The 24,914-nt window shown below is 35.9% G+C and overlaps 1 protein-coding gene across 4 annotated transcripts in view; it reads right to left on the reverse strand.

Annotated features, from left to right (window-relative positions):
* Nucleotides 1–3,318: 3,318 nt before the first annotated feature.
* Nucleotides 3,319–24,914, reverse strand: part of LOC111501843 (protein amalgam) — a 335,770-nt gene continuing 314,174 nt past the window's right edge. For 2 of the 4 annotated variants that reach the window (XM_074172070.1, XM_074172069.1), the window contains exons 4-9: nucleotides 21,753–21,966; nucleotides 18,838–19,244; nucleotides 12,016–12,184; nucleotides 11,847–11,915; nucleotides 8,269–8,346; nucleotides 3,319–4,820 (exon numbers count right to left, since the gene is read on the reverse strand). In XM_074172070.1, the coding sequence (XP_074028171.1) occupies nucleotides 4,732–4,820; nucleotides 8,269–8,346; nucleotides 11,847–11,915; nucleotides 12,016–12,184; nucleotides 18,838–19,244; nucleotides 21,753–21,966 (1,026 nt within the window). In that variant the 3' untranslated portion in view covers nucleotides 3,319–4,731. The remainder of the gene's footprint in view (nucleotides 4,821–8,268; nucleotides 8,347–11,846; nucleotides 11,916–12,015; nucleotides 12,185–18,837; nucleotides 19,245–21,752; nucleotides 21,967–24,914) is intronic. The other 2 variants (XM_074172071.1, XM_074172072.1) reach the window with 2 other exon arrangements.

The following is a 24,914-nucleotide window of genomic DNA, read 5'->3' on the forward strand; positions in this document are numbered from 1 at the left end:
GCATTATCGTGACGCAAAAGCCATGAATTGTTTTTCCACAATATCGGACGTGTAGTATCATGCTCCATGTTTACAATTTTAGTTTTTCATCTGACAGTTCTACTGTTCTGTGATGTTGATTCTGACAATACACAAACACATCGACTATCAGTAATAAAAGTGATTATTGCAATCAACCCAACCATACTACGTTTTATGGCGACGAGGATAAACCAGTGAGAGTTTAGAAGACAGATAAACATATTGTTACAACTTCGGGTTTGGGGGTGACTCAGGGGTAGCCTTATGAGGGAAATACTATGAGGGAAACACCAGGATACTTAGATACTAGGTTTATTGCCTAGGAGTTGTACACGGGGGTCTTTCCCCAATCAGATTTTATTAACAACTGTCTTAGTATAATATATCATTATTAAATATAATACATGTTGACATCATCAAAACTATCAAGTCGAGGAATCAGCTACCGCGGTCCCCTCTCGCTCCTTACGCCTTGTGTTGGTCATAGTGACATTATGTCGCGTCGTTGCATCGATGCTAAATTAAGGGTAGAGGTGCATTGAAAACGCTAGAAAAACTACTTGACAGGCATACCAGGGACGTATCACTGGCTATCAGACCATTACATCGAGACCAATATGCATACAGGTCAGGTATGTCAACAGAAACGGCTCTGTGTCGGGTAACAGAAAAAGTAGAATATACTTACAAAAACAAGGAAGTACTTTTAGCTGCTTTCTTGGACATTGAGGGCGCATTTGATAATACGTCGTTAGAATCAATCATCCAGGCGTTGAGGAGAAGATGGATCGACAAGACAAGCTGTAGGTGGATAGACTGCATGCTTAAGGGAAGATTGGTAAATACAACCATTATGGGGGAAACAGTCGTGGCACGGGTAGCAAGGGGTTGTCCTCGGGGGTTCTATCCCCTCTGTTATGGAACCTTGTAATGGACGAGCTACTATGTCTCTGGGACCATAATGGGTATAAAGCACTGGGCTATGCAGACGATTTAGTCATCTTAGTCCAGGATAAATATAATAATATAGTGAAGGGATGCATGCAGCAGGCCCTGAACATTATAACAAGATGGACCGAAGAAGAAGGGCTTAACATAAGTCCATCCAAATCGACCAACCATATTAGCATTCACCAAGAGGACTAAAACGGAGGGTCTCGGACCTCTAAAACTTCGAGGTGAAGAAATACAAGTGTCGAGGGAGGTTAAATATCTGGGAGTAATCCTAGATTCCATACTGACCTGGAACCAACACTTGAACAGGATAAAGAGGAAAGCGGAGATAGCACTGATGCTCGTCAGACGCACCTAAAACCAGACATAGTATATTGGCTATACACGATGGTGGTTTAACCCATAATAACATACGCATCTCTGGTCTGATGGCCAAAGATGAAGCAGGCGACCGCCATCAACAAACTAGGCAAGGTGCAAAGACTTGCATGTTTGGGAATGATGGGAGCAATGAGAACTACCCCAACAGCTGCATTGAAGACACTCCTGAATCTACCTCCTTTACACTTTGTGATAATGGGGAAGGCCAGGATGGACCACATGAATTGAATTGAATATGTGCACGGACCACATGACGCCGAAGTACACCTTTAACACAAACTTCACGGCCAAAATCATAAGCCGTGAAGAGTGGAAAACCATTAGTCATCCCGAAAACATGTTTGGAAAAAACACCAGGTATACAGATGGATCGATGATCAAATATGGAACGGGATCTGGAATATACCAAGCGGATAGAAATCTAAACTACAGCTATCTGCTAGGACTTTACACATCCGACTTTCAGGCGAAAGTGTATGCTATCTTGCAGTGTGCAAGGCTTATTAAATTGAGACCTTGAAGAAATGGGCGGATCAATATTTTTACAGACAGCAAGAGCGCACTAAGGGCTCTGACAAACCCGAAGGTGACATCAAAACTGGTCTGGGAATGCCATGAAGAATTGAATGAACTTGCAAACAGTAACGAATTAACTTTGTACTGGGTGCCAGGGCATTCAGGAATCACAGGTATTGATAAAGCTGATGAATGCGCTAGATGCGGATTGGAGACTTGTGATGTATGTTCTATATTTTATCAAATGGCCTAGAAAAATATACTTAAAACTCTTTACTTGTGTTAATTTCCCATTGAGCTACAAAAACACATGACATTAAGACGGACAAAATTTTTGAAACAAGCAAATGCCAGTAAAAATGAAGAATAATCAGGTCAGCGAATCATCGAATACATTTGAAATATTTTTAATGAACTTGTTAACCTTTCCAATACGTTTTAAACCATCATAAACCGCATGGGAGCTGACGTCCAGTTTTTCCGTCATCCCACGCACCGTTTGTGATGGGTCAGTCCCCACCAGGGTCCTTATATCCCCGTCCTGGATTATTGTAGGTCGACCACTAACGTCGAACAGTACGTTCATTAACACTATCATTGCTAAATGCCTGGCAGCGCTTTGGTTCGATTTGAATTGGTTCAGAAAATTTTTGCCGAAAATCGTATATAGTCTACATACAATCATAGCATAATAGAGGTTTTTTGTCAAAAATAATTTAGCAAGCCCTTCTAAGATCAACCTGTGGCAGGAGTCCATTATATCTCGAAGTTGAGTGTAGAAGATTTATGACACAATAACATTTTTGAAATCTACTCTGCTATTAATAACTCCAATGTTACCTCTCTTGATGAACAAGTACCTACAGTTTGATTGCAAAAAGTTTTTCAATTCCCTTGATTTTAACTAAATTTTCCCTGCGTTGATCTTCCATAAATCCTTATTTTATTTAATTTATTGGTATGGTTGTGCCATTGCATATATACAAAGGTTGTGCAGTTGTTTGGTGGTCTACTCCAGTTGTTTAACACCTTTTCTTCATTCCATGTATGGGCGATAGATGTCTCGCATGGTAATGCTGATTAGGACAATTGTTCTTCCAACTTCACTGATGTCACAGTTAAACTCATAGGATTACTTTCACAAACTAATGTAACAAGCTGGCTTGTATACCTGGTATGGGGTCTGTTTGCTCAGAACACGAGTTGTATGTGGTGGTCCTTCTTCTGTTGTGTTCTGTATTTGCAGATCTCTTGTCACTGTTCCATGTCATCTTGACTTCATCTTTTATATATTTTTGACAGTTGATTCTCCTTTGTCATCCAATTCCGTTCGGGTCTCTTTTATTAGAATTCGTTTTCAACAGTGAGAAATATTCTAAATCTTCAGATGTAATATAAATGAATTTTGACTTGGGTAGAGTGGAAACAGTAAATGAATTAAGCAAATTGGAATAATTTTTGTATTTTCTTTATACATACATATACAAGTAATACAATAATGAAAGAATTTTCATCTCAATTTCATTAAGAAAATAGATATGTCACTAGAGATTGTATAATAACTGTGAAATTCTTAAAATTGGTCGTTAGGTGGAGATATGAAATTGTCTGAGAATTCTTTCCAAATTATATATTGGGCCAAGCAACAATCATTTTTAAAGATTTTGATTTGAAAATGTTGATAATTCGTTTCTCGTATCTTATGATTTCGAATAAGGCATTTTTGTAAGTTCCCTGTCAATAGAACCAAAATGAAGCACAAATCTTATCAAATATGAAGAATCTAAATTATTTGATTTAGGTTTGGAGAAAACAAGGGAACGTGGTTAGGCATTTGTGGTATTAAAGTATGAAATTATATAGTATAAATACGTCACATCACACGAAATTAAACGAAAATAATATTTACAGTTATACCTAAATAGCTACAGTGAAAATAAATCTGGAACATATTTGCCGTCTTAACAAGCCACATATATAATGTATCAAGAACGGCTCCTAGCGATCCTCCTCACTTTTGTACGACCCACAAAATTTTGACTTTTTCTCTTATAATTTTCTATCTCATCCATAGTTGATGAATTTATTTTATTCAACTTTTTATTATTAAGAAACCCCATTTCAAGGTTTGTTGTTGGAAATATCTATTACTATCATGGACTAGACTAGATGAATTGTCTGAATGTCCATTTTTGTCGTACGAAAAATATATATGGACTCAAAGCAAACGGAATTATTATGTATAGAAAATGCTACTTGAGCATAAACCAAAATTAAGGCCGGACTAGATAATTAACTACAAAATTTTGACAGAATTTCATAAAACCAAAAAAATGAATACTGACCAATTCTACAAATATAAAAAGCTTTCTATATAAAATATTACAGGTAACTTAGAGTTATCTAAATTAGATTTATCAAACTGCCAATTCCTTGATTCGCTACATACATCGCTCAATAACTTAAGAAAATATATATGGCATCAGATTGTCCCGATTGATGAGAATCAAAAAATTAGCTTACATTCACAATATACTTCAAAGTTTATCATGCTTTGTCACTTTTAACAACTAAATCACAGATCCGACTCACTAAAAACTATAGCACTCTTAGTGTTGCTACTAGTTTTTAATACACTCAGATTTCCATGATAACAGAAGAGAATCGTTAAATGAACAAAATCTAAGGACTCATTATTTACAAAGGGGGGAGGTGTATAATGAAAATAAAAAATAGCTGTTTAGAAAATAAAGTTCATAATTTACTTAATCTAAACGAGTTAAAATACTTTGGTTTTTCTTGTTTTAAGTTACCCAGTGCGTGGAAGATATTCACTTGTACATTCTTTTGCAAACAACCTCACTGTCGGATGAAAAATAGGAAGAGTAACGCTATACATGAGACAGTAGCTGATGACGTCGTTGAACCACAACCACCATGTTGAGATGCTGCAATAAAATCCAATATTAGTAATCATATCCTACTTCGGAGGTACAAATATTTGTCAATAACAATGGTATCCTTATTATCACTTCAAAAGAAAGTAATTACATCAACATTTGAAGTTTAATTTAGAGCTATAAATGAAATATCATGAGATAAAATGGTACAGAGATGTGTTGTATTCATTTTTCTTTCAGAATGAAAAAATTGCAGATCAGACATGATTCTGGATTTTTGACATAATCAGTGGGGTGAAACCAGTGCAAAATTGGGCAACTTTTGGTTCATGGTTAACAACACAAATACCCATCCATACTGAAGAGACAGAAACAATACAGATGACACTAGTATGTCAGACCATCACTACTATATATCAGTTCTAGTATATCAACAAGTTGATAATGACTCGGTGAAAAAAAAAAGCTGTAACACTGGGATTTCGGTGCCAACATTTTCCGACAAAAACATATCAATTATAATGAAAAAAGTCATACTGATCCCAAATTAATCCGCAATCTATAAGTAGGAGAGGATACCAAAGAGTATTTAGTAAAAGTAATGTATAGACCACCAGAATGACCAGCAAAATTATTCTCAATGATCTCATTAAGTTTTTTCTTTCAGACCATTCTAAAATAACGACTCATTGACGATATGGCTGTTATTCTTTAAATCGTTGAAATTATCTCAACAGTAGAATTTTTGTCAAAGCCACAAATGGTTGAAAACTTGTTTTCAATTTATTTGTATTTTTTCACAACTATGATATTATATTGAGTGACTGCTTCAGCGAGAATCAAGTTGAATTTTGATGACAAATCTTAGTAGGGTTCAAATTTAAATTTGAAATCCTTTCGAATCCATAATAAAAATTTTGGAATGAATATAATATTAACAGTCAACATGTATTTCTTCAATATTTTTTTGTAATTTCAAGTCACAGGATTACTGTTTTTTCACTATAGACCGGAAACACTTTATTGTGAGATCCTCTCAAGTGTTTTCATGTTGAACGTATGTATGTATGACAATGCTGGTTGCATTTTCCTTCTCTATGGGAAACGTTGGATTTAATAGATAGGCAACATAACATACACAAATTATAACAGTTGGGCTGAAAAGTTCTTATGCTAAAGTGAGAAGAAGAAAAAATGTTTGATAAAATTGGATTTTATTATTCAATGTAGTTGCCTTGGGGCGACACAACGATTATAGCGGTCATGAACTTTTTCGATATCGTTTTTATAGTGGGATTTGCCTTCAGCCTCAAAATAAGCGATCATTTTCTTGACGTCCGAGAACAGGAAGAAGTCGTTGGGGTCAGATCTGGAGAATACGGTGGATGCTGAAGCAATTTGAAGCCCAATTCATACAATTTTAACATAGATTTCATCGATTCGTGGCACGATGTATTGACTTGATGGAACGCCCCAATAACGCTATGTTGTTGACGGTTTTCCTCTTTTCAATATAGTCGATGAATATAGTATCATGCGCATCCCAAAATACTGATACCAGACCCAGGACAGAGATATCAAGCTGTCAAGCTGTAAAAAATGTTCGCAAACACCCAGATTTAATCTCACTCTCCAATATCTCCCATTAATTGGATTCCAATTCAAACCACATTGACTGTTTTTCGGCTGAACAAAATTTGTGGCAAAAAATCAAAATTTTTTATTCTTTTTTTTTTCAGGTGAATTGGCTGTATCCTACTTCAATTATCCAAGATAAGGTTAATCCAATTGGACACACGCTTGATGAATGTAATTCTGATGTATTTTTTCATGTCAATAGACACTTATAGCAAGACGGCAGGGAGAAGTAAATATTAAGAGCAGATAGTTGTTGGTTCATAGATGGATCAAAAACACCTTCCGGTTCCAGTGCAGGTGTTTTCAGTCCCAGACCCAGGACAGAGATATCAACCTGCCTAGGAACCTATGCGACTGTATTTCGAGCGGAAATTTACGCTATTGAATTGTGTGAGAGATTGAAAGAATCCAACTTCATACACATGTCAATAAAAATATTCTCGGAGAGTCAAGCGGCGTTGTAAGCTCAAAAACGACTCTCCTCTTCTCGATAGGAAGACTTAAAAGATTGTCTCTGGTCTGGATTCCTGGCCATACTGGCCTGGAAGGCAATGAGACTACTGACTTTCTTGCAAAAGAGGGTGCTGCAAGCAACTTCATCGAACCAGAACATCGCTTTAGGCTTTCCCAAACGAACATTGAATACCTGGATGGCAAGAAGATTTATGGACGTCTGGCAGAATCTTCCAGGATTGGCTCACTCCAAGGCATCTATTCACCCTTCGAAGCTTGATACCAAACAGTTGTTGGACTGCAGTAGGGATGAACTACGATGTCTAACAGGTCTTCTTACAGGCCACTATCATTTGAATCATCATATGCAGAGACTCGGAATGTCGGAAGACAGTGTGTGTCGCTTCTGTTTGGAAAATGAAGAAACATACTTTGTGCCTGCCCCGCTGGAGACAGATAAGGGTTTTCGAGTTCGGCAGAGCCGTACCCTTACCATATGAACTGAAAGACCACTCACCATACAAACTAATCGGCTTCGTTGAGAAGCTAGGTTTAATTGGTCGAGTGTGAATAGGCGTGAGCCATAATAAACCCTTGCGGGTTGCGGTGGAGGGTCGAATAGACCCACTCACTTTGGACCTAACCTAACCATGACCTTGCCAGCCGACTATTGCGTCTTTGCACGCTTTGGAGTCGATTCACCACGTGCAGTCCACTCAGATGACGATTTTTTTTATTCTGGTTTGAATTGATGGAGCCATGTCCCATCCATTGTCATATATCGACGCATAATGCACAATATCAATTTCCGAACGTTCATTAAACTAATCCGATGCCCGTGGTACCGTCGAATCCTTCGATACTACAGCACTGAAGGCGTTAGATGAGAATCTCATCCTATGAGCGGTTTAACGTCCCCGGCAAGTCGGGTGGATCACGTGGTAAGAGAGCCTACTGGTTATATTATTCTACTGTGCTAGTGTGTTAGCATACCAACTTTTCAGACCACCTGAGATTGCCCACCTCCTGGAATGTAGCGTTCTGAAATTTTCTTACGGCGAAAAATACTTCCCTCAAAACACAGCAAAGAAAATTTCAAATAAAAGAGGGTGAAAAGATGGATACATTATCAAAGGTCTGCCGCTGGAGGGAAAATCATTCCTGTGTTGTATGACTTCATGGAAAATACTTAAAAAAAATGTGTGAAAAATTATATAAATACCATAAACTGATTTTCATTTTTTGATATCCCAGTTTGAAAGAACTAATTTTTTATTGCCGGTAAACAAACCTGGTAATACTTTTTATTTGTGGTTTTGCAGAAATCTTAGTTAACAAATCACACACTAGAAAACATTTGAAGTGGTAAACGGACTTGAATGATAAAAAATAAAATGAAAAATACCTCCTACGGGTGCTTCGTTATGTTTGATCTCTTGATGCTGTGCGGGAATGGCCTCTGGTGTTGAAGCTAAGTGTTTTTCTGTGCAACAAAATTGATAAAACAAAGATAAAATAAACAACAGAAAACAAAATAATCAATTAAATATAAAACATACAAATCAACCCAAACCAGTGTATTTATTGAAAACATTAGTTATAATGAAATTAGCATACAGACATTTGAAAAATAAATAGGTTCTCAAAATATGTTTCTTACCCTTAAATACAGCTTGTCAAATCTAGTAAGAGACTTGGGAGTGGTCACAACCTGCTCATTTACTACACTATATCGCAGTTTAGAAAGCTTTTCCATTTGATACGTTGGGCTGTTTAAAAAATATGGTGAATGACCATAATACATGACATGACTCATCGCGAAAGAATGCAGTCTGAAACCGCCGGGAAAATTCTAGGCGAGTTCAGAACAGACTACAGAATTCTACAAATGGACCTCTACCGATATATAAGGCCAGCTCCCGTCCAAAGAGGGCAGTTGAATTCAGAAAGTCAATCGAGCAGTTGAACAAGTAATTCAAATAGTGGAAATAAATTAAGCGTTAGTTGTTGTGAATAAATCAGTTTGTGATAGTGAAACATTGTTGGAAATAAATTTGTTTGAGACAGTTAATTCTTGAATTCATTACAATACATTCGATTAGCAATTGTTCATTTTTTCATGTTTGTACACTCATCTATTTAGCATGTTTTGCGTGTTGCTGTCGAAAAAATTGAATTACGTGCTTAAAAGCATTTGAAATGTTGACAGTGGCATACGAAGATTGTACTCCGAGTCAGAAAAATGTTTACAAGTGTTACAAGCTTTTCATTGAAGGTTGAGCAGATGTGATTGACGACGCTCGCCCTGGACTTCCCAGCACATCAACAACCGACGAAAATATTGAGAAAGTGAGGAAAATTGTTATGGAAAATCGTTGAATCACTATTAGAGAAGTTGCTGAGGATGTTGGCGTATCGGTTGGCTCATGCCATGCAATTTCTTCGAAAATTTTGGGCATGAATCGTGTGGCAGCGTAGTTCGTTCCAAAATTGCTGAATGTTGACTAAAAAAACCGTCGCATGTGTATCGCTCAGGAATTGCTGAATGACATAAAAGGCGATCCAGATTTGCATTGAAAATGGCATAAATGGTGTCGAAATAATCATAGGTATATGGTTATGGCACCAAAACCAAAGCCCAAGAGAGCCAAGAAAGCATGCCAAGTTAAAAAAAAATGTCGAGATTTTGTTCACTGCTTTCTACGATAGTGCACCAGTAGTTCTTGCCACATGGTCGAATGGTCAATATAAGGAGTTATGCGTAATTCCTTGTTCGTGAGTTCATAGCCAAAAATAATCGTAAACATTCATCAGCCTTCGTATTCACCAGATTTCCAAGATTTAAAAGACCCACGAAACGACGGTGTTTTGGGATGATTGAGGACATGACAACTGAATCGGTGATAGAGCCCAAAAACACCAGAAAGTGATTATCAGTTGGACGGTAGCCGGTCGGTTCGACGTGGGTGCATTGTTCACTCACTCAAATCGACCGCCGTGTAGGTCGGTGGTTCAAGCCCCAGGCTGATAGATCGATATTCACTTGAATAACTTTTTTCGAGATCAATTGCCCTAACACCAAACTGATATTTTTGCACTCGACGCGCGTTTCGTCAACAAAGTTAGCATCCTCAGGAGAAGAGTGCGTGTCGAGTTCAAAAATATCAGTTTGATGTTAGGGCAATTGATCTTGAAAAAAGTTATTCAACTTTCACACCAAAGGTTCCAATCTCATCGATATTCACTTGCTATCGTCTAACCCGTGTTAGGAATCACATTTTAAAAGGTAAGACTTCGTTAGTCCTTAGCTCGCACAACTTTTGACTTCTGAGGGTTGTCTTTCGTAGGGGTGCGACAGCTGGTCAAGGGAAAAACAGATTTCAAACGGATTTCAAGTAATACTTCGAGGATAGGAAAGGAATATATATTTTTTGAAAAAAATGGAAATTCACCTTATTTTTTAACAGAGTAGTAGGTATGTACAGCTTCTTAAATGAAGGAAGAGTTTTTTTAATTTCGATGTGGAAACACTCAAGATAGTTAGAATTCTCAAGTCTCGTAGATTAGACAATCTATACTGATCCAGACTACACTCTTAACAGGGCTTGCTTTGATTCCAAAGGTGGTAATTTATATATTTCAGCAAGAATAATTGAAAAATGCACTTATCCTCGAACCATATTTAATTTTTGCAAATATCTGTATTATTACGTTCACTTGATAATAACTGCCACCTCTCAGGGTTGAAAACAGATTTTCCAATACCAGATAATATGAAAAAGTTAGTGAAATATATGACAATGCGTATCTGAATTATATAGGTCATATGAATGAAATTAATCAATTGCCTCCTTCCTTTCTTTGGAAGAGTCTCACTTTTTTTGTATAAAGATGGAGTAGTAGAAAGTAAAACCTTTCTGTTCCAAAAAATGAATCATTCCAAAAGATATAGCTCTTTCAATTTAAGTTAAAGGTCTCTGCCCACTATACCGTACCAAACCATGACCGTAAACGTACCGGCACACGCTGAAAAATATTCTTTCATAAAATTTATATGAACCAATGCCCACTAGACCGTTCCGTCCCCGGTCAGGCACGTAGCCTTGCATGTACGTGCCATCACAATATTCGAGTCGAGAATATTTTGCCGGTGCTGATATGCAACGTGCATGGCACGTATCGTTGCTAAACCGTAGGTCTCCGGTAGCGAAACGGTGTATAAACGGGTTGTAAATCATTTTCAATTTTATTCAGCAATACATTCCATTGAAATGTAGACATTCAAAAATACTGAAAAAAAATTTCCTCATCATCAACTAAATGTCTAAATAACGTCCAATATTCTCTTCCACTTTCTCGTTATCTTGAAGAGTCGTGAATCCAATAGCAACGGGTCTCTCTTGAGTTTCTGCTTCCTCATCATCCAAAATAATAGGTACCAATACCAATTGTCGAGCAGATAATCTCATAGCCATATTCGTTCTTCGTGGTAAACTCTTCTACACGTTCACACTACACTGATGAGTAAGCCGGATTAACATACAATACTTCACATTATTTACAGTTGTCAAAAGGGTATCTAACGGTCATCATACCCGTATAATACGGTTATTATACGAGGCAAGGTAGACCGTGTCATGTTATTTTCCATGTCTGATACGGTCCTAGCACGGCCATGGTTGGTACGGTATAGTGGTCAGAGACTTTAAAAGTCTCTTTCACTTATGAAGGTACTGAAAAAATATTATAAAACAAAAACAAAACAATAAGAAATCTGATTTCAAAAAATATTTTTTATAATAACAAACTGAATTCTTCCCGTAGCAGACTGAGTTGATTTAGTCTCATTTGTGAAAAAAGTTGTTGTACAAAATTTTACTGAGAGAAGATTGAAGATACGCATAATCACAAATTGGAAATTAATCTTACAATAAGTAAAATGATATAAATGTATTCAACATCAAAAGTAAGTAAGGTTTGTACCTTTTTGTTCTTTCTCTTTGTGGTGTTTTTTGTGGTGAGGTTTATGAGATGAACCATGTTTAGCCAAAACTGTGCAAAAGCAAAAAAATATATGTAAATGAAACTGCAAACAAGATTAGTATATCATTCAAAGCAAAAAGCGTCGAGTAGTTGGACTGAAGTAGCTTACCTCCCTCGAAGGGCATGATGTCTGAGAATTCTGACCATCCATGGTTATTTTTCGATCGCATCCTCGTTTCGTAGTTGCCAGCTTCCAAGTCTTTAAGGGTGTATGTTACCAAGTAGATATTGTTAACGTGATTACTGACTTCTGGTTTCGCAGTGCTCCATTTTGCTTCCTACAACATGAATGGAATTTGTACAATATTGACATTTATTCTTACAGAAAAATGATAAAAAAATCTGTTGAAAAAGTCTGTGAACCAGCTCTAGCCCCCCTACGAACAATAATTTTCTGAAGTCGGAACTTGCGCGGTCTAACAAGGTCCTTCCTTTCAACGTGCAATTCCTAGTATGGGTTGGACGATAAGAAGTAAAACGTATTTAAAAAACGCATTGAAAACATGTGTTTAAAAACAAAGAATTTGGCGTAGTCTACAGAACAAATGTTCACAACACAACAAAAAAATATTTTTTGAAGGTTTCCTACACTAAATTAGTCAATTTCTACTAATTTTGGGGTGATAAAAACGAAAATAACAAAGAAAAATTTTTATTAGCTCTGGTTTTTGAGATACACAGTACTTAATCTTAAAGGGTAGTTATAGTATACGTGAAAAGTGAAAGTACATAAAACAATATTGTTATGTTTCTTTTAGAATATTTTAAGTACAAAATTAATGAGAAAAAACATTATTCTTAGTGTTTTGACAAATAAAAGAAGTTTGTACCACCAAATTTCAATTAAGTCCATCCGATTCATTGTAAGATCGCTGTCGTTTAGCTTGTCTTCTATAAAACACTTCTGGAGCACCCCTACACACAGACCAGCAGTAGTCTGCAAGCATTGCTTCATTCCAACGGCCCTGATATCTCTGTTCCATTAAGGCAATGTCTTGATGGAATCTTTCTCCATGTTTGTCACTCACAGCTCCACAGTTTTGTGGGAAGAAATTAAGATGAGAGTGAAGAAAATGAATTTTTAAGGACATGTTGCATCCAAGTTGGTGGTAAGCTTGAAGAAGCTCTTTAACCAATGCTGTGAAGTTATCATCTCTTTTGTTACCTAAAAACCCATGTACAACCCCCTTAAAGGCTTCCCAGGCTCTTTTTTCATTTCCTGTTAAAATCATGTTGTTCATATTTGATTGATTGGAGAAATGTTTTCATATTTATATACATTTCCCTCATGTGAACTGCATGACCTATAGGAATAGAGGGTAGCTGATTTCCATTATGCAGAAGTACAGCTTTTAAGCTTAGTTTTGAAGAGTCTATAAACAGTCTCCATTCAGATGGAGTGTGATCCAAATTCAAGCAGTCCATCAAATAATTAACATCAGAACAAACTACGAGGTTTTCTTTTTTCTCAAAAAAAGGAAGCAAATCTTTTTGACGCTGTCTGTACTGAGATATTTTCACATCATGTTTTAGAAGATTCCACTGTTGTAGTCTTGACCCTAACAGCTCAGCCTTTTCCTTAGACAAGCGAAGATCTCTTATAAGGTCACTCAACTCTGCTTGACTAATTCTGTGCGGATCACTAGACCTATCGCTTACCTCAAAATCAGGGTCATAGGATGTAGAAGGATGGGTTGCTCCTTCTAAACAGTCTTCATCACCTTCCTCTAAAATTTCATAGTTTTGGGGTGGAGAGGGGACTGGCAAATTGTCTGAGTGTGGTACAGGCCGAAGAGCAGATGGGAGATTAGGGTATTTAACCGTTCCTCTTTTCTTCATAGATAAACCTTGCTTAATGGGAGGAGTTAGGCAGAACTAACAGTCGTCTGTATGATTGGTAGGCTCACGCCAAACCATAGGTACTGCAAAAGCCATTGCCCGGTTTTTATTTTTCAGCCACTCTCGCAATATGACGGAACAAGAATTACAACATATATGAGGAGCCCATGATTTATCTTGGTCCCCAACTTTCACACCAAAATAATGTTCATAGGCTGTCTTAACGATAGGTGTCATTTTACGTTTCTGAGCCTTAAATGTTATTTCACCACATATATAGCAAAAGCTATCGACAGAATTCACACACTTTCGAGGCATTTCAGATCAGCACTTAAATTAATTTAAAAATCAACTTCACACGATAATTTCAATAGCAACCACGTGCGTACAATTGACAAACTCACATAGGTTATGTTTACTACTTAAGAACAGCTGATGAGAGGGGTGTTATGTAAACAAACATGTGTACCAACTGTTGGTGATGAAATATTTCATTTGTTGAAAACTCAATATACATATATATAATATAATGATACTATATCTTGAAAACAAGAGCTAATATATAATTTTTATGGTCACTTTCGGTTTTAATACGTGGAAATACATTAAAATCATCTAATTTCAAACCCGAAACAAAAACTTTGTTGTGTTGTGATAATTTGAGTAAATTTATTAAAAACAATGAAGATAAAATTCCAGTATCGGATAGATAGCGACTATATAAGTTGACTTGCTATTCTTGTCTAAAATTTCATATTTGCCAAGCCGGAAGAACTTTCTCCAAAATAATAAAAGAGCATAGAAGTAGTGAAACGACCAATTCAACATTTGCATACCATCTTTTGACAGAAGAGCACGAGTTCAATCACGTATGACGTATTGTATTTGGAGGAGGAAGGTTCAAAACTCAACCTTTTGGAATGCTTAGAAATCGATAGATTTGAGAATTCGGGATTTCTGCTCAATGACCGAATAAATTCGAATTACTCCCCTTTGTTGAATTTAGGTTACAACGAGGAAATTGGTAACTAGGACAGATCTTAAAAGTAGGTTAAATGAGGTCCCAGTTAAAACTTGCATTCATTATTCTCCAGTTTAATAAGTTGTTACTAGAACAGTACAAATTTTATGTAATGAATTTATCATGTAGAAATTTGCCAGGCTGTAATAGTCATTAGGATTGAAATTATTATGAAAGCATGACACAGAATTTATTTAGTCAGTATTGTGACGCCAGAAGATGCTATTGTATAGGGAAACACGTGTATTTTTTGAATACGTTCCAGTGTCGGCTTAAGCAGCGAGGGGTCTGTAGCAAATTCTGTCAGGAGGCCTTTGGTTTGCTGGTTCTCAAGTTGGGGGTAATAAATAAAACAAAACTGTTGCAAATAAACTTTTCTGGATTTAATATGAGTAAATTCAGAGATGACACTTTCATATATTGACTTCTTTGGGCAAATCATTTTCTATATTCATCAAAGCGATATGATTAGGACGTTCTTGGCCCATCGTGTTTCAACTTAACGTTGAAAAATAACGTTCGCCACTGCAGTTAGTGATCATGAGAGACAAGTAAATACGAAAGGTATTTCTACATGATTCTGAGGAATTATTTGATGAAAGTTTATAAAACTGCAGTTCCAGAAGCTCTTGTTTCTTGCTGTCAATAAAAGTAGCCACATCTGTTTTTAGCAGTTCAACGAACTGCACTAAATCGTCGTCTAGGTTGTTTTCCAAATCGTCTTCGTAAGCACTGATCATACTTGAGGCGTTTTTCAAAATCTCTTCTGTTGTAAAGGATTTTAGCTGTCGAAATACTCCAAAATCATAAGAATTTTTTTCATTTTTAACAAAGTCATCTACTGGAGTAGAGCCGGTGAAATGGTAGTACTCTGTATTCTGCTTGCATCGTCTTGAAGTCTGTTACTGATATTCTTCATAGCCGCTCAGATCTTTGACTTTAACAACGTACAACATTTTATTATTGTTTGAGAGTCGATATAATCCTGTTTCATTTGATCGGGTTGTTACGACTAGTTCGTTCGATGACAATATCAGGGAATCTCCCTTTTAGTTTTGCAGTGCTGCCAACTTGCGTGTAGTGCAGTGCAAGTAGAACAACGCATAACTTTTGGTGTGGCCAGCGCTCAATTTTGGAAACGCGGTAAAATTTTAAATCGTTGTATATTTTGATACCAACGTTTCTTGTGGTAGGTACTATACCTACAATGAAACATTTTGCTCTAAATTAATAGGGAAAGTACCGTCACTAGTTCTCAATGATCTCCAAACATGATCGATATGATAATCGATTCAAAAAAAGGTCAGCTATATTCATTCACGAAATTATTCTATATTTCATAATAAATCAAGCAACCAGAGATCATGACTGAGAGACAGTTCGTCTTTTTCTCGAAATAAATTAGATATTATATAAGGTCATACTTCTTTAAGTACAAATATTTCAAGGGTGTGTTCGGGCCATGAAACTGAACAACTTTTGTCAAGAAACATAGGTCGCAAAATTTTGGTCTTTCCATAGGAAATTAATCAGCTGATCGGAAATTTTGTATGGGAGACCAAAAATTCGTTTCAATTTTTCGACATAAGTTCATTGTGAAAAGTTGTTCAGTTTCAATGCTCGAACACGCTTTTAAAATATTCGCGCGTAAAAAACAATTACTTTATATAGTAATCGATTATAATTAAACCAAAAAGTAATGATACGCAATTTTCAAAGGGGATCTGCTCAAGAGTATTACGGAAAAAAATATTTATTGGGAGTTGTAGTGTTTCCAACACCGTGAATATTAAGACATTAACGTTGAAAGTTAGTAAAATTAACTATTTTTACATGAGCGTGTTAATAAATAGACTCAAAAACGTGTCAATTGATTAATTTTTTATCTAATAAATACATTTTTTTACAAAATAAATATCAACTATTAATGTCAGGTAAGATTTTACGTGACGAAATCTAGTTATAGATTTTCAGGTGGCAGTGAAGCATAGCCTAGCAAAATACTTTTACACTCTTATTTAAATTGATATGTTTTACGGTCAGACAGGTGTTGGACCGAGGGGCCCCTCGAGTCGCGGGGCCCGTAGAATTTGTTACTTTTGCTACGTTGCAAATCCGGCACTGGTCAGTTCTATCACATTTTTGTGTGCTTTGAACTTGTTCAACAAAAATTTGAGTTTATTACTAACGTGCCAACCAGCTCGTGCATTGGAGAACAGGGGAGGCTAAAGTCATAAAGGCTATATACACACAGAAAAGCCCGCCGGAGGGCAGACATTTTTTATGTTGCTGCACGCTTTGCTTAATACTGAAGTTAGGGCATGGGCATGACAATGCGTAAAAAGTGCATGAGGAGCTATGGATTTTATTTTAGTTTGTAAACCATTTAGGTAAACCATAGGTTTGCGCATTTAACTTTTGCCTAAAATTATAGGTGTCACACGTACGAATTGAAAAATTAAACAAATCGTCAGCTGTGCGCCCAGATGAAACATCATGAAAACCCATAAAACGTTCTACCACATTACCATCTTTGACATATCTAAAAACGATTGACAGTTGTGATGTACAGGTTATATCGGTAGTTTCATCAATTTCCCATGCAAAAAAAGAAACACTTTCAGTCTCCTTGCTTATATTTTCCGTAATAATATATGCCACACTGTCTATAAGTTGATTTTGGATGATTTTTGAGTTGCCCGAAAAAACGCTACCGTTTGAAAAAGTGTCAAATTGTGAATCATATTTTCTCCATAACATTAAAAGTTCCTTGTTATTGCCGCGATTAATCGAATCTGCGGTTTCATCGTGTCCACGAAAAGCTGATTCTTGCGAACCCAAATAAATCGTAATATCGATAATTATTTTTAAATTTGACCGATTTTCCCTAACCTGATTATTAGAAGAAATTATGGCCTCTTTTTGAGCTGTATCTAAAGCTGTTGCTATATTTTGTTTGCTAAACAATTTTAATTTACAAGACGAAAATATATGCTCCTTAGATTTGAAATGTCTTTCTGTAGAATGAGGTAAATTTTTTAAATCGGAGTATCCTATTTAAGATCACGTTTGGTATTCGTTTTGTACGGAAAATAAAACACAGGGCCAACAAAAAAGTTTTTCTCGTTTAATGGAGCCAATCGCATTTATTGTACCAACTAATATTAAATCCTCGATTTTGTCGATTATCTGACATTTTAATTGAAATCGAATTTGGTTGAGGCCTTCCCAGAGTTTCAATAATGTAAAATTTATTATCATAAGATAAAGACTTAAAATTATTTGTCAGCAACCAATCGACTATATCGTCAGATTTTTTAATTTCGTCGAACTCATCCATATTAATGAAAAGAAAACTTACCGAAAAGTGAAAACCTGAAAACACCTTGAAATTGAAAGAAAACACTTTAAAAACACATTAAAATATTACCAAAAGGCACTGCTATAATATAATACCGCCTGTTTTGTACACAAATAACAAATATTATCAAGAAACATTAAAGCGATTTACCGAAATATTTTTCAGTCCCGGTCCGTCACGGCATCCCGTCTGAATAATTAAATAAAAAACAAACGCAGTTAGGAAAAAAAAATCATAATTATTTGTCAAAATATTTTAATTTATTGCGATGAATAGCCTCAAATTTTATGGGGAAGCTAAGCCTCCCTTGCCTCCCCTAACGAGCCGCCGCTGGTGTCAACTGTTTATAGGTATTTCTTCAGACGCAAATAGCCATAAGGTCGGCGCGATTATTCGCGAAAAAACGGACAATAAAAGACATGACATCATTTTTATATGGGCCATATTTTTATATAATATATATCATGAAGTTTTTGGCTTCAGTAGAAAACTAAAAAAATTCAAACTCTTTAGACAACACTCAAATGTCAAAATGAATGAAAGCTCGATCACCAACTTGGGCACTGCGACCGTTACCGCAGTAGTAGACGAAACGTCAGTCATAAAGACCTGCAGACTACGGCCAAAAAAAAGAAAATAGGTTTCACACAGTTATGTCCGGCCTTGATCACACCTTCAATTGATTCAATGTCTGGCAAAAAAATACTAACCCCCTTTTTCCTGTACTGTATCTCGTGCATCGAGATCGGAGTCTTGGACTCCACCCTCCACGTCAAAACAACGTCCTTGTTGTCTCTTTCGGGCTTCACAAACTCTCGAACGGCCGGTGTCCTCACCAAACTGACTTTCTTCTCCTGCTTTCCTTTACTATTTTTCGCCAGGCAAGTGTACGTTCCGAAAGAATCGTCATTCAAGTTGCGGATGGTTAAGATGCTCTCGTGCAACAACTCTCGTCTGACCAGTTTGACGGCATACTGGGAATTTGTTACTAGGTTTTCGCCATTTCTTTTCCAAACGATGTGGGCAGCGGGGTATGCGTCTACTGTGCAGGTTAGTTCCGCTTCTTCTCCTTTATCAGAAGTGACTATGTATTTTTCGGTTTTGACGATAGGCGCATCTGAAACATAATATTCGTTAAGTAGTCCAGTGCCGATAATTTTTTGAACCAAAAAAATTGTAGTAGGATGAAACTCATTGAAAAAGGTAGAAAATATAACAGGAATTGAAGGAACATATAATCATTAATCAACAACATGGTTCAGTCGTGGTAGATCTACCAGCACAAATCTGATCATTTATCAACACTGTATAATAAACGCCTTCGAAAATAGACACCACGTGGATTCTATCTACACAGATTTTTCAAAGGCATTTGACCGAGTAAACCACAATTTGTTGTTGCATAAACTAAACGCTTTGGGTATTCAAGAAAACATTCTGAAATGGATTGAAAATTATCTAGCCTGCAGAGTACAATTTGTAAAATATGGTAACTCAGTATCTTCCTCAATTACAGGTTCATCGGGTGTACCACAGGGTTCTCATTTAGGGCCATTGCTTTTCAACCTATTTGTAAATGACATGAAAGATGTCATTCTTTATAGTGAATTTCTTTTGTTTGCTGATGATCTGAAGATCAATCAGAACCGAAAACAACAACCACAATCAGAGATTTGGGAATCATTCTCGACCCAAAAATGTCATTTAAAGCTCTTATTGCAAATATTACTTCTAAAGCACTAAAAATGTTGGGTTTCATTCTTAGATCTGCAAATAAATTATCTCTCACTTCAATAAAAATCATATATTGTTCAATTGTTAGATCAATAATCGAATACAATTCCACAATTTGGTGCCTTTCATATCATGTGGATACTGATATGCTTGAAATTGTTCAAAATAAGTTTTTAAGGTACTCTGCATATAAACTGGGTTATCATATTGATGAATAAGACTATAACATTATATTGAACATTCTTAACTTGAATTCTCTGGCTCATAGAAGATTAGAATCAGATCTTACACTTATTCATGATGGTAGCATCAATTCTCCGGAAATCTTCAAAGTACCCTTTTGTCGCATCAACTATGACCGGAATGAATCTGTAGGTAGAATTTTGAGATTTGCAAATACATACAATGTAGATTTAGAATTTTTTAATTATTCTTTGGAAACATTTAAAAAGACTGAGAAGATTCTGATTCATTAACTTATTTTTACGATTTATTTTAATTTCATTTCATATATGTTTTCCTTCAACCTAGCTTAGATTACTATTATATACATATGTTTGAACTTGTTTATTATTTTGCAAAAAATGGGTATTGCCGTTTATAAATAAATAAATAAATAGTTTATGGGAGATCTGAGGTCGGGCAGTGGAAGGGGGTGAGTTTTTAAGGGTAAAAAACGGTTTATCGTGCTTCCAGCAAAGTTATAAGTAATGAAAAGATCTACAACTTTTGTATCCACAATTTTTTGACCTAACCTAAAAAATTTATGAAAAAAATTCAAATAACGTTTCCATGTCCCAAAAACACTGTAATTTTTTGGATTCAAATATTAATTTTTTACACTTATTTTGATTAAGTATCGAAAAAGCACACTAATTTTCAATCAAAAATTATCACGTTAAAATATCTGTTTAAAAAAAAATCGGTGAAATTTCAAATCTTTGATAGAGTAAAAAATATACATCACTATAGCGAACCTTCTCAGAAAATGCAAGAAAATTAAAAAACTCGAATTCAAAAAAAATGTTTTTCATCATTATGTGAATTTAGAGCTATTTATAGAAATTTTCACTTTAATTACCTGAAAAATATAGGAATTTTAGTATTGAATTCTAATGGATTTACATTTATTGAGGACAACAACGATAAAAATAAAAATAACAATAAAAATTATTTGGCGCTCCGGGGCGACTTCATCGATTCCATTGGCGCATTTGCTTTTTCAGCTGCAGGAAAACCCGGAAAAACCTGCAGCACCACATCCTCTGAAGATCTTGATCTACCAATGTCCTCTCTCTCATAAAACAAAATGTATGGTGTCTCCAATAGATTCTAATTGAATGTATGTCATATAAAATCAAAATATTCATGTAAATGTTAGGCATTTCATTTTTCAAAAATTATGCTTGAAATTGTACGATTGAATTTAAATACTTTATAATAAAAAAAATATATACCCCTTTAATTTAAATACTTTTAAAAACATTGATCTTGTTATTTATTCATACCTTATCTTGAATTCTAATCACTTATCAAAATTTACTCGTAAAATAATACATTTTCAATTCGATCAGAGATGTTATTCTGAATTTGAATGAAATCGAAAAGTATACGACTTTAGTCATTTATGTACTCAAACATATTGTGTTCTTGCTGAAATTTCTCGTTATATAGGTTATAATACAATGTATTTCATTCATATATCTATGCATTCAGCTGGGAATATTTCAGGAAACAATCATTACGAATACCACTCACTAGACCTAAACATTTTCGTGAGAAAATGAAATTACTAATGAAATTTCGGAAAGTTCATGGAATATCATATGAATAAATTCAGGCATATACATTTGCAAGTTGAATATAAAAACTTGTAATAAAAAAGACTTACGTTCAACGTGTATCTCAATATGATGATGGCTGGGTTTTGTAACTTTGTTATCGGCCAAACACCTGTAAATTCCTCCATTCTCCACTTTCAGATCAGGTATTGTAAGCGTCTCCCCGTGTATGTCGAGTCTCTCGTTGCCCAGATGCCATGAAATGTCAGGTTTAGGATAACCAGTCGCCTTGCATGTCAGATTCAGCGTTTCTCCGAGTTGATACTGAAATAACGAAAATAACATATTTTTGTTTAAAGGTGACAATGTTTCATTGTGAATTTCATTAGTTTGGACTTCCTTCCAACTGAAGGACGAATTCTTTACGCAAGATGGGGAACTGCCAATGGGATCGCCACTTTCACCAGTTATGGAGTGGTTTGAAACTCTGGTCATTGAAAAAGCCCAAAAGAAGCCCCGAATCTGGTTGAGATACGTTGACACCTTCGTGATATAGATAGATAGATAGGTAGTTCTTTATTTCCAACAGGTATAAGTACACCCAATAACAGGAAGCGTATAAACTGGATAAATGTAAATTTAAAAAAAAAAATTTAAATGTGATAGAAATGTACATTCACATGTGTGTGTTAGCAGGATTAGATACTACAGAAGAGAAACAAAAAAGTTACATATTGTAAGTAAATGTCATAATACAATTTATTATAATAGATAATAGAGATATATTAATATCACATGAACCACATATCAGATTGAAATTATTGCAAATGATTGAATGGGAATACAAAACTAGACACTGAAGCACATCAACAGCGTTGAACCTTCCATCATAATGGAGAAGAAAATCCACAACGAATTGCCATTCTTAGACGTATTGGTGACGAGGATCCACACCAGGTGGAAACATCTGTATACCGAAAACCCACTCAAACGGGGCAGTATCTGAATCACAAATCCAATCATCATCAATCTACCAAAAAAGAATTCATTAAGACTCTAGTAGACCGTGCATTCAGGCTCTGTAATACGAAGGAAGACCTCCAGAACGAACTAGGTATCATTAAAAAAGTTCTTCAACGGAGTGGTTACCCCGACGTGATGATGAAACAGACTTTGGCTAGAAGACAGCAAAAGCCTCACAAGGAAGAGACGCCGCCAAACCCAGTGCTTGCACTTCCTTACATTAGAGGATTGTCAGAAAGGATAAGAAAAATTGGGTCCAAATATAACATCAGAACCTGCTTCAGATCCCGAAGCACTATCCGCAACAGCCTCACGAAAACCAGGCCTCCAAACGCGGACTGCGATCCCAAGAGTTGCATTTACCGGATCCTCTGTAAGCGCGACAAATCCTATATCGGTCAAACTGAGAGGCCAATGCATTGCCGGGCACAAGAAACACACATACAGCGAGTACAAACTAGCAGATCGGGAATAGCAGAGCATGTTTTGACTAATCAACATAAAATTAAGTGGTACCAAGCTGAGATCATCCATAGAGAGGAACACTGGTTCAGGAGGAAATTCAAAGATGCTGCGTATATGTTGTCCAACGACGCATTTCCTTCGTATTGCTCATCGCAAGCGACGCATAACTTCAAGATAATACTTCTTATTGACCGTACGACTATTTGGCGAGAACTCCTGATGCACTACGCCACGATAATTGAAGAAAACAGTGAGGAAAACCTAGATATTGTGCGTGCTTTTTTTGGTCTTGGCTCTCCTGGGTACTTCCATTGAGATATGTCAACATCCTCAGCAATTTCTCTTCGCGAAATCTTCGATCCATGTATCATAGAACAAAATTATTTAAAATTTTCAAACAACAACGTAACATTTCATTTTCGTGCGTGAAGTCAATAACACGCAATTCTCAATTAAATAACACAATAGTTCGTTGCGGAAATGTATGACATAACATCAAAATGTTTATTTTCATCATCAAGCCAGCTGCAAAAAAGTTTCCGTCACCTAATGACACATTTCCTACTGTATCTAAAATTGAACGGGGGCCTTGCGTTTCTTTTTCAAAGGTCCTTGACATGGAATACTTGTTTAGGTATGCATGAATATCTTTTCAATCATTAGCTTACGAAATCTTACTACTTGCGTATCGAAACGTATGTTGAGTCGAAGTTAGAAGCAAAAGTTAATCGCTCGAGGCGCCTGTAATTAATATATTCCATGCTAATTTCCATTCATATCAATTCTTGACTACGTACCGTGACTAACGAACGGCGCATGCATCACATTCGAAAATTGTTCGGCGGACGTGGTATTTTCCATTGATAAGATATTCGAGTGAGGTTAAATAGTCTTCAAATACCTAAATGTAGTGGTATGTCAAAAAAGAGTAGGGCTTTCGTTACCTAATGATAATGATAATAACATCTTTACTTTCAGAAAGGGTTACCATTATCCGTTGTGCTCAGAAATACTCGTGGGTATAACTGTGGCGGCACCTTTATTCGCGCCGGTATCCAGGCCGGGGTGGTTCGGATGACCACGTAAAGGGACCTTGTATGTGAAGTCAAAAATTCGAAGGTTTCCCGAAGAGGAGGCGATCTATAAATATACCGGGTGTTCCACATTTTATGTGACAGGCAATATCTGGTTTGTTGAAGGAGATTCACAAAAATGTTTCATACAAAAGTTTTAGGAGTTCATGAGAGCTATATTTTGGTATAATTTTTAAATATACAGGGTGTTTGGTGTAGGTGCTACAGATCAAAATTCCATTTTTTAAAATAGAACGCCCTGTATATCATTACATATTCAGATGCTGCGTTGAATTCTGATATCATTTCATGTTTGGTTTTTGAAATTCGGTTACGGCGTTGTTGAGTTATTGCTTAAAATGTAAAGTCTTGAGAACGACTATTATTTTTAACAATATCTCATACAATTATTCTCTCTGCATCAGATCACATGAAAATTAGTCAAAATTTTGGGTGTTCGAAGTAATGGTTTCAATTTTGAGTTGTGGAATTCAGTCACGAATCATTTTGAATATGAAACAATTGCGAAATTGAAAGAGGTGTATTCGAAAACAAATCTTTAATTAATAACAATGTAAATAATATAACTTGATAAATCATTTCATAAGAATGGTAGGTACCTAGAAATAAGTCATGAAAATTGTTCAAAGTGATGCCCATTAGATATTATACAGGCTTCGAAACGTCGAATCACTTCGCTCTTATAATATC

This window comes from Leptinotarsa decemlineata, unplaced genomic scaffold (assembly GCF_025532065.1).
Source record: "Leptinotarsa decemlineata unplaced genomic scaffold, Ldec_3_MD MMD2_tig00000035_RagTag_RagTag, whole genome shotgun sequence".
Lineage (NCBI taxonomy): Eukaryota > Metazoa > Arthropoda > Insecta > Coleoptera > Chrysomelidae > Leptinotarsa > Leptinotarsa decemlineata.